The following is a 10,694-nucleotide window of genomic DNA, read 5'->3' as shown; positions in this document are numbered from 1 at the left end:
AAAACCACTATTCAAATAAACATCAATATCATATCCTTTTATATATATATATATAACGATTCTAGATTTTATCACAATTCTTTGTCATGTTGTTTTTACTATTTTGCAAGTTGTCTGAGCACAACAGTCAAACTAATTTATAAAGAATTATAAAGAATATAAACTATTATAAAGATAAAGCCTTTCAAGGTAACAAAATATAAAAAGGCAGATATTTAGGCCAAAGTAGGCGGAGATAAAAAAAAATATATTTGTCATTATTTTATCTTTGTTATGATAAGAAGAAAGATAAACATGACAACTACATTATACAAATAAAACAAACAATGCTATATTTTCAGGTACAGTAGGTGTATTTAGCAGGAACATAAAAAAAATTCATTCATATATATGCAAATAAAACACTATATAGACTGATTCCTAATGCAACTGTTTTATAGATCTTCAGTCAAGATTAGCGAGTGATTTTTCTCTTTGCGATTTGTTGTTTTATTATTCTTAAAGGAATAGTTTACCCAAAAATAAAAACTCTGTTATCTCTCTGTGAATGCTGTCATAGTGTTTTATTTTTATACCGTCATTTACTCACTCAAAAGTTGTTTTAAACCTGAAGGAGTTTATTTCTTCTAATTAATGTAAGTACATATTTCATAGTGTTAAAAGATGAAAGAAAAAAAACCTTTTTTTTTTTCAACCATGATTTTTAAGTTTGCCATAATTGGTTAAAAGCTGCCAATGCATACTGTCATCATGGACGTCACATATGTACCAGGAAACAAAGACTTATTCTGATAATGTTGTTTCTCAAGTTTGTCAACCAAGTTGAGCAATACTCTCATGCTCTCAGGCTCTCAAAACTCTCATTGGTCAGTTCTTCAAAAGTAAAAAAACCTGTCTCACTTTAAATATCAGCTCACCTGTCTGCTAGGCTCTATTAGAGGTAACCCTTTAACTGACGACTGGAACTTCCTAAACGGATTAACCTGGATTGCATTTTTTTGTGGAGAAATAATCAAAAGGTAAGTTGTTTTGAAAATGTTTTCAGTTGTTGTATCTAATCAATTTGTATAAATATAAAATGTTATAAAAACGAATCTAAGTTTAAGAAGACAAAGATTATTGTGTTTTTTTTATTTATTCTTTTGTAAACCCTAAAGCAGCCTTGAAGGGTGTGTGTAGAATATAGTATGTTTTAAGAATTCTGTAAAAACTTGGTTATTCTGTTTTTGTTTGTTGCTTATGCAGCTCTTGATACCTTTTAAAATGTTGACATCAAACTCACCACCCATGTGAATTTAGTTTGATTTGATTTTGATTGTTATTATGTTTGATTTTTGAACTTTGGTGCATCATACTTATATGCTTCATTTTCATTTTTAGGAATATTACTAAAAGAACAATGGAGTGGAGGATTATAGTACCTGTTCTGTGTCTAATTGGTAAGAACCTAATAGTGATGCTTGTTCTAAATAAGTAGTGATAGTTATTGTTCATAACTGCACTTAAAGTACAAAGGGATTTTATGGTCAGAAACTATTATTCGAAATAAAAACAAAATCAGGATCACAGCTTACTGAAAAAGAAAGTGACAAACGTTCTAATCATACTTTTTTCACAACAATGCAGATGTATAAAGACCTATCCATAGCCTACAGTGATAACTGTTTAATTACTGTTTAATGAACTATTTTTTACTGTCAAACTGGAATGCAGTTCAGTCAAATAGGCTTTGCTGGAATAGAATCTGGAGTTTAACAATAATAATTATAATTTATTTAATTTAAAAAATTGTTTTTATTAAATTAAATAAAATTTTGTTTTATTTTCTTTCTTTTTTTCCTTTGTTTTATTTATTTTTATTTAATTTTAATTCTATCATGTCTCATTTTCCCTAATTTCACCTTAAACAGGATTCCTGTCTGTGCCAGGATATGCTGCTGAAACTAACATCACTGTCACCCCCAACAACGGCACCACCAACAGCACCATCAACGGCACCATCAACGGCACCACCAACACCACCACCAACAGCTCCACCAACACCACCACCAACAGCTCCACCAACACCACCACCAACAGCTCCACCAACACCACCACCAACAGCTCCACCAACACCACCACCAACAGCCCCACCAACAACAGCCCCACGACTTTTGAATTTAATATAACGTTCCACATTGATGACACTTTCAATGCAAACTACGCAGACATGACCAATAATGACACAATAGCCCTTAAAAACAAAATCATCTCTCAGGTAATATTTTTAGCCCATGAGGAATATATATATATTTTTTTTCATCCTGTTATGTTGCTTGATATTGCACACTGGTATTTGTTATCATAATATTATAATATAATAAAAATACACTGGTTTAGTTCTACCATTTATTGCACTTTGTTATTCTTAATAAAAATAAATGAAAACTTTAATGAAATGTATCAAAGTCCTAACCTGTTTGTTTATCTTTTGTAGGTTACACCAGCTTACACTCAATTTAAAAACTTCCAACGCTTTGATATTCTGCAATTCAGGTAAAAGAGAATGAAACAAAAAAAATATACAAATGTTTTATTGTTTTTTTTGTCACATCATGCTAAATTAATTTATACATGTATTAATTGTTTGGTTTGGTGCTAGAATGGTTGGTTGTATTGTTCCTTTGTCTGTCAACTGACTATTCGTTCACCCAGATCATTCGTTTATTCTTTGCATGTGTGCCCTATCAGGAATGGCTCCATTGTGGTCGATGGAAAACTTATCTTTAACAACAGTGACTCCAAGCCTTCTGTGGCAAACCTGACACAAATCTTGAATAATGGAAATTTTACCTTCAAAGTCCTTTCCAATCTCACCAATATTGCTGAGGTCACAACAACTGCTGGTCAGTTTGTGTTTACAGATTTATCTTTCAATCGTTAAGTTTGCATTACTTGTGAAACAGTTTTGCTGACCCGTGTCTCAATTTAATATTATCCTAAATAAAAGCACCTCCACCAGCACCTGCAACGGCTTCAGCACCCTCTACACCTGTTAAAACTGCATGTATTTTAGTGTTCAGAATCCTTCAATTATTAATTAACTATATCACATTTTATTTTAATTCTTCCCTAAAATGAAACAAAAGGGACAACTACTGCTTCAGCTACGACTCAAGCTGTAACAACCTCAGCAGGCACTAAAGTGTACAATGTAGTCTTCAAAATGGACGGAAACTTCACAGACGACCTATCAAACCTGACCTCTCCTGCAGCCATTAATCTGACAAACAATGTCATTGTTCAGGTAATTATTTTGTCCTTTGAATAACGGCAATACGTCAGTTGAAAAATAATCTGAACTTTTGACTAGTTCATGATTTTAAAATTAAAATCTCTCCTGAATTGTCTATTCATTTATTGTAGCTTGAAAAAGTTTTCAGAACTTTGAAGAACTACAGGCGCACAACTATCCGGCAGTTCAGGTAAATTATATAAAATTATATATTTATATACAATCAAAAGGGCAACATCGCAGATTCATTTTCACACATTGGTTGATTGCTTTTTTTTGTTTGTTTGGCTGGATTTATTGTTCAATTTTGTATTTACTCTTTATTTGATCATTATTCCCTCTCAGGAAAGGCTCCATTGTAGTAGATTCTTCTGTTGAATTCGACAAAGCCTCTCCTCCTACTTTAGCAGACGTAACTAAAGCCCTTACTGATGCTGTTAAGAATGGAACAGTCGCATTGCAAATTGATGCACTAACTATACAAGTTACAGACCCTTCAGTGACTGGTCAGTATACATTTATTGACAAGTTTTCATGTAATGACTCTTACATATTCTCTGTTATGGGTTTATCAGCTCAAATAGTATTACATGATAGACCAGGCCAACACTTAAATGAGAATGAAAGTAGTGGGGGCAGGAAGATAACCTGTTGTGTCTAAAATCAGCAAAGACATACTATAAATGAATGATGTTTTATGATGTTTTAATATGCTTTTAATATTTCTTTTCTTTTTCTTTTCACAGCTAACAAGTCTCCAGTCTTGGCTAGTATTCTCACTGCTTTCTGGATGACGCTAGCATCACTTCTGTTGTCAGCTGCGATGCACTAAGCATCACCTTCACACATAAAATCATGCGACTGCAAAATGATTGTGACATTTTGGATCATTTTGGCCACATTTAGAATCAGCAGGTCACAAATTAAAACAAGCCAAGTTATGATCTACCTGTAACATTTACTAGTCTTTCTTGCCACATATAGAGCCTGGTGATATGTGTAAGTTATGGTATTTTGGTTTCTGATTTACAAAAAAGCACACTGTTTGTGCATGTGTACACTGGGCTGGAGGATTAATGAGGATTGGTTTATTGAAACCACATCTGAACATTTCTCTATGCCACAGAAATGGCACAAGTGAAAGTTACCTATAGAGTTAGGTTGAAATTCAAAATTGAGATCGCTTTGTGCTTTTGAAAATGGATTGAACAGGAAATACATTTACCAATGTATTAGTTTGATTCTGAAGATGTGAAATTTATGTATTTAACCTTTAAGTTAATGAAAGATGTTCTAGTAAATGTTCTGTATTATGTTTTATGAAGTACTTATGTTTAATAAAATGAAGGTGGAATCCTGTTCCGTTGTAAATTCAGTGCTGCAAAAACTTTACGAATAAAGACTGTATTCAAACAAATCAACTTTTTGATCTGTGACAGCATGAAGAACTGACATTCGGTCTGTTCCCATATCTTCAAAATTACTTTTAGAAAACATCACATCACACAAAATTGCAGGGAGATGTGGGCAAGCGGTCAAGTGCAATATAATACAAAGTTCAGCCACTTTTTTTTGACTGTCCCAAACGTTGATATACATTTTTATCATATATCTGCTGCAAATTACATTGGTTTTTAAATCTTTAAACTGCAAAAGGAGTTTGTTACAACCTACCCTACACTGTAAAAAAGTTTGAATAAAACAAAGATTGGTGTTGCTTGCTGTTTCTTTGTAATTTACAAGCAAAATTTGAGTGATTTAGTTTCTTCCATTTTCCAGGGCGGGTTGGAAAAATAGGTGGGGTGGGAAACATGAAGCAACAATAAAAAAGCAGGGCGTGTTAATACTCTTTAGTCACTATGTCAAACAGAGGCTTAAACTGATCATGTAAGAACATTCCTAGCCTCCTATATCGTATATTCTTTCCTTTTCCTGCTATTGTGTAAACCCTAATATGTGTGATCAAAAATGCACTAATGGTACCAGGGTTAATTATAGAAAGCCAAGATGAAAAAAATAAAAATAGGTACATGTCAGAATGCATTAACTTTAATAACAAATAAATTACAATATATAACAACAGGAAGCTAAATAATGTTAACTAAAGATAATAGCTTTCAATAAGTATAAACAATTGAAGTGAAGCACCTTTATTTGTACACTTTATTTCAAACCAACATATATATTATTTTAATCTGACACAAACAAATACATTTACACAAATCCCAGATGAATAGTCCTTCTCAGATGAAGAAGCCATAACTAATATTTAACTAACAATGATGTAATACGTTATTTTATTTAGTAGCAGTTTTTAATTCATATTAACTTTAGTATTAGTAATGTGTGGATAGTAACTTGTGGTCGGTGAATACTATATAATATACATATACATACAGTACTATATAGTATTACATAGGGTATATACTATATCTATCATGCTAGAGAATATATATAGGTATAATATATACCCAACCAGATAGTTTTAGTTTTAGTACTTGATGGTACTAAAAAACTACAGAAAAATAGACTTCTACAACATTTGTCCATTCACAAAATCAGCTTAAATATTGTATTAAACAAAGTATTTTTCATTTTATATCTTTTGTGAACTTTCCTAGTACACTTTAAATTACAAACACATGAAAGTTTGTGCTAATAAAACAGTAATAGCTGGAGATATGGTCATTAGTGACCAGTGTACCATTCATGGAAAGGCACTAGACATGGTGTTTGTATACTCTGAAAAAGTAAGAAGTACAGAAAAATATCAAATAAGAATACTGGCTATGACACTATGACACAGTTCTAAGATGTGTTCAGTACACTACACACTACATGATATATTCTAAATAGTGTATGTTATATATTTAAAATTATTAAATAAAATACTATGTGACAGTATTTGACTGACAAAAATATTTTAAATAATTTTCAGTCAGGGTTCAGAAGTGGCCATAGCACTATAACTGCTGCTACATTAGTGACAAATGATATTATTGGGGACTTAGATAAGAAGCAACATTCTGCTGCATTATTTGTTGATCTTTCTAAGGCATTTGATTCGGTTGATCATGGATTGTTATTGACCAAACTACATTCAGTTGGTTTTAGTGAGAAGGTGTAACAACTGGTGAAAGGAGTGGCAGGAAGCAAGTGTGAGTTAATGGGTTTTTAATATAATGAAAGACACAGTACATGAAGACAGGAACACAGGTGATACTTGGTCGGGGATACACAGTCCGAGTAGATGCAGGTGAGTGGAGGATCCGAAGTGCTGTGATGAGTTGGCAGAAGGAGAGGGTGACACAGGAACTGCGGGGAAGCGAGCCGAGAGGTAAGTGATGAATCCAACGGTGAGATGAGATGAGTGGACGGGGTTCCGGGGAGACAAGACAATCCAACGAAGAAACAACACAAAGAGAGCAGAACATGAGACGAGGAACTGAAACAACGCTCTGACAAACTCAAGACGCTAGACAGGGCAATATATAGGGAGGAGTAATGAGTGACAGCTGTTGCTGATGACAATTAGCAGAGACGCCCACAAGAAACAATCAGTGCTGACGCGTAACACACAGACTTCACCCACATAGTGAAAAACCCCGAGATCAGAAGGCTGTTGCATGGTTCCAGAATTATTTGGTAGATCGTATTCAATGTGTTTATGCTGAAGGTAATAAATCAGATTTTCTTGAGATAACTAAAGGTGTCCCTCAAGGATCAATCTTAGGACCCATTCTGTTTTCAATTTTTTTTAAATGATTTGGATAGAGATGTTCAAGCCAAATTACATTTATACGCTGATGATACAGTGGTTTACACCCATGCTTCCACCATTTCAGTAGCAGTGCAGGAACTTCAGACTGCATTTCAGGCATTGCAATACACATTATTGAGTCTAAAAATGGTTTTAAATATACAGAAAACAAAGTTTATGGTCTTCTCAAAAGCTCGAACACAGCTACTTACAATTGTGGCATTTTGTCATTAGATGGGAAATCAATTGAGAGAGTGTCTTCATACAAGTACTTGGGGATATGGATAGATGATAAGCTATCCTTCAATGAACATATTACTGCTTTAGTTAAGAAACTTAAAGTCAAGCTCGGCTTCTATTACAGAAACAAATCTTGCTTTACTTTTAGTGCTAGGAAGAAACTTGTGGAAGCTACTTTTCTGCCTGTAATTGATTATTTCTTTCCTCTCCGTTGGTAGGGATGTTTAAGTTTTGGGGTTTTACATGGTAAGGACATTTTGTTGTTTATTGATAATTTTGATGTAAGTGAAGTCCATACTGTCCTGATAAAAGGCCAATAAAAATATTGGGGGATTTTTTTTTAATTATTTCTGAAAGCTTATTGCTAAAATGTTTGGGGATATGGATAGATGATAAGCTATCCTTCAATGAACATATTACTGCTTTAGTTAAGAAACTTAAAGTCAAGCTCGGCTTCTATTACAGAAACAAATCTTGCTTTACTTTTGGTGCTAGGAAGAAACTTGTGGAAGCTACTTTTCTGCCTGTAATTGATTATGGTGATATATTGTACATGCATGCTGCATTTTCCATCCTGCGTCATGTAGATTCAGTTTACCATGCATTACTACGATTCATAACAAATACAAAGTCCCTTACCCATCACTGCATTCTTTATGATTTGGTTGGTTGGACATCACTTAAAATTCATAGACAACTGTTATATCTTTATTTATAAAGCTATACTTGGCAAATTTCCACTGTACCTCTGTAACCTCCTCTCTGTTTGCTCTGGTACCTATCAGCTGCGCTCCTCAAAGTGGTTGCTTTTTAATGTGCCACGAGTTACAAACGAATTGGGAAAAACTGCCTTTACTTATTTAGCACCTTGGGGTCAGAATAATCTACAAAAAGAGCTAAAGTTAGAAATCCTTATGTCCATAAATGAATTTAAAACTACTCTAAAGAGTGTTGTGATGGATACATGTTCTTGGTTTTCTTAAGAGTCTCATTGTGTTTTATATTTTTATTTTAATATTTTGTTTATTTTAATACTTCTTTTATCGTGAAAATGTAATTTGGTGTTTGTTATGTATGCATTTGTTGTGATTTGGCTGCTACCTTGGCCAGGTCTCTCTTGCAAAAGAGATTCTGAATCTCAATGGGACATCCTGGTTAAATAAAGGTATAATAATAAAAATGTGGTACTCGATTTCATGGTGGAAGATTCAAAAGTTGCATTTGTGGCAGGCGGTGGTGTACTAGAAGTAACTACTTCCCCTGTAATATAAAATGTGCAGCACACATGACAACATTATGTTAATTTGTGAATTGTACTTCACACACTCACCTGCTTTGATATTATCAAGTATTACGTCCAACGGTATAGTACCATTCACAGCGGTCCCTTTAAGTATTTTCTCGACCTCAAATGCGCTTGGAACTGTAGAAGAATTCTCAAAGATCAAAAAGAGTCATATCAACTTTAATGGAGCCCCTCCTGAAAAAAAGAACAAAATTAATTAATTAATTAATTAATTAATCAATAATAATAATAACCCCAAGTATCCTATAAAAATGAGATCCAGTTATTTAAAATATCCTGGACATCTTTATGATGAATTTGAAAGATCACAGCTGGCATGCTTACACGAATGAGTTGACTTGCATTACTTGTATCCTCTGAGATTGCTTGCCCTGTAAATTCTGTTTATCTGCAAGTGATGAAAATATTTTTTTTTCTAAAAATAGAGTACAGACTGAAATGTATCCTAATATTATATTAATAATATGCACTCCCCTCATTTGAATAAAAATGCTTATTCGATCATGACATGCAGACATGTTGAACTTAGTATAACAGGAATCATGACTTTTCATGTTTAGTTGGTTGTTTATTTGATGAGTTCCAATCCATTGACAGTTGTTTTTGGTGTTCTACCATGCACTATTTACTTTAGTCCCATTGCTCATGGTTGCTTTTACTACTCTATTAGCTAAAGGAACATTCCTCTTAAATGGAGGGGTGCCACTTCCCCTACTCACAATAGATGTATACAAGACACACACACACACACACACACACACACACACACACACACACACACACACACACACACATACACACATACACACATATTTATGTATATATATTTGCATTAAATTGGAGAAATTAAGGTTTGTGCATCAAGGTTCCCTTTCATTTCATCAAAGCCCCAACATTGTTGGTTTCGTTGCTTTGTCCCTCTGATACAGACTCGCAAAATACTTAAGAAATGTCTCTCTTAGAACATCAGAGAATGCTAATTATGAGAAAATACTAAACATCTGTGTGCCAAAAGGAGCCTATAATAGTGTTTTGACCTGATCTCACTAGTGGAGTAGTCTTTGTGTTTGTCATGTTTGTGTGTCATCTGAGGCCAGAGTTTGATTCTGACAAAAGAGGGTTTTGCCTAAAATATTTTATCTTAAATATTTGGATTCAGAAATTTGAGATTTGTACAAATTGGTGTGTAGTTTTGAGATTCTGTTTCTAGGTGTAAGAAAATTGTGAATTGCTTTATGAATTGTGTGTCAGTAGTCAAGAAAAACTGTTGTGATTGGTATTTATGATTGTAAATGTATGAAACAAGTTAAACTTACCACAGTTACCACACGGGATGCCAATGCAATAAATTCAGGGGATGAGTGGTTGTTATATTTTTCACTGAAATTAATTTAGACTGTATCTTAAGTGTACTGTATACTTCCCTCGTCGAGGGTAGGAGGATCAGTATTTACAGTGGTGGACATATTTGAAGTCTAAACCTCTGTCACTGGCTTTACTGATGTTAGTGTTGTTGTTGTTGTCGATATTGTTGAATATACTGTTGTCGAATTTAATACAGTAGATGAACCCTTAGCAAGTGTAGTCTTGGTTAATTCTGGTTTATTTCCAACAGTTGCTGTTGCTGTTGTCCTTGATGCAATTGCTGGCAATGTTGATGTCACTGGTACAAAGGTTGAAATATCAATGAACAGTACAGTAGATATAGAAATGAAACGGCTAAGTCTGGCGTGCTGCACACGGGCCAAGTCCGGCTTCAGTGTCGGTAAGTTATGGCTAACTCATTTGGTCGATTCAGCCCAAAATCTGTTAGTGAGTACACAGGCATCCAGGCTGGGTGTGGCAGATGGATCGAGGCTGATGGAAAATTCTCTAGCAGGTGAAAATTTTTACTGAAAATGGCCCGAGGGTTTGTGCATGAGGTAGATGTAAATAGCCTATCAGCAAACGTCAAATTGGTAAGTTTTAACTAGACTTTAGTGGAGTCAGCAGTTCGCTTGACAGAAAATAATGATCTAAACCTAAAGTATCTATAGTTTTCTATTGTTGGTGGGGTGTTATTTTGGTTTTCAATCACTGAAAGAGGCTATGCAAGCTCCTAATGATGGCAGCGG

General features: G+C 34.0%; 1 protein-coding gene across 1 annotated transcript; it reads left to right on the top strand.

Annotated features, from left to right (window-relative positions):
• Positions 1-905: 905 nt before the first annotated feature.
• Positions 906-4,633, top strand: LOC132144240 (uncharacterized). The gene is made up of 9 exons (XM_059555023.1): positions 906-1,019; positions 1,381-1,439; positions 1,911-2,257; positions 2,477-2,535; positions 2,731-2,918; positions 3,129-3,286; positions 3,406-3,464; positions 3,620-3,780; positions 4,021-4,633. Exons 2-9 carry the CDS (start codon positions 1,400-1,402, stop codon positions 4,104-4,106), a joined length of 1,098 nt encoding a protein of 365 aa, XP_059411006.1. The 5' UTR covers positions 906-1,019; positions 1,381-1,399; the 3' UTR covers positions 4,107-4,633.
• Positions 4,634-10,694: the final 6,061 nt, after the last annotated feature.

The sequence above is a fragment of the Carassius carassius genome, chromosome 7 (assembly GCF_963082965.1).
Source record: "Carassius carassius chromosome 7, fCarCar2.1, whole genome shotgun sequence".
Lineage (NCBI taxonomy): Eukaryota > Metazoa > Chordata > Actinopteri > Cypriniformes > Cyprinidae > Carassius > Carassius carassius.
Note: the sequence above shows the minus strand (reverse complement) of the source record. Positions and strands in the feature narration are given on the sequence as shown.

Coding starts and splice junctions, on each gene's coding strand:
- LOC132144240 (XM_059555023.1), top strand. CDS start 1,400: ATGGAGTGGAGGATTATAGTACCTGTTCTGTGTCTAATTG. Junction 3,287..3,405: donor CAAACAATGTCATTGTTCAG/GTAATTATTTTG, acceptor CATTTATTGTAG/CTTGAAAAAGTTTTCAGAAC. Junction 3,465..3,619: donor ACAACTATCCGGCAGTTCAG/GTAAATTATATA, acceptor ATTCCCTCTCAG/GAAAGGCTCCATTGTAGTAG.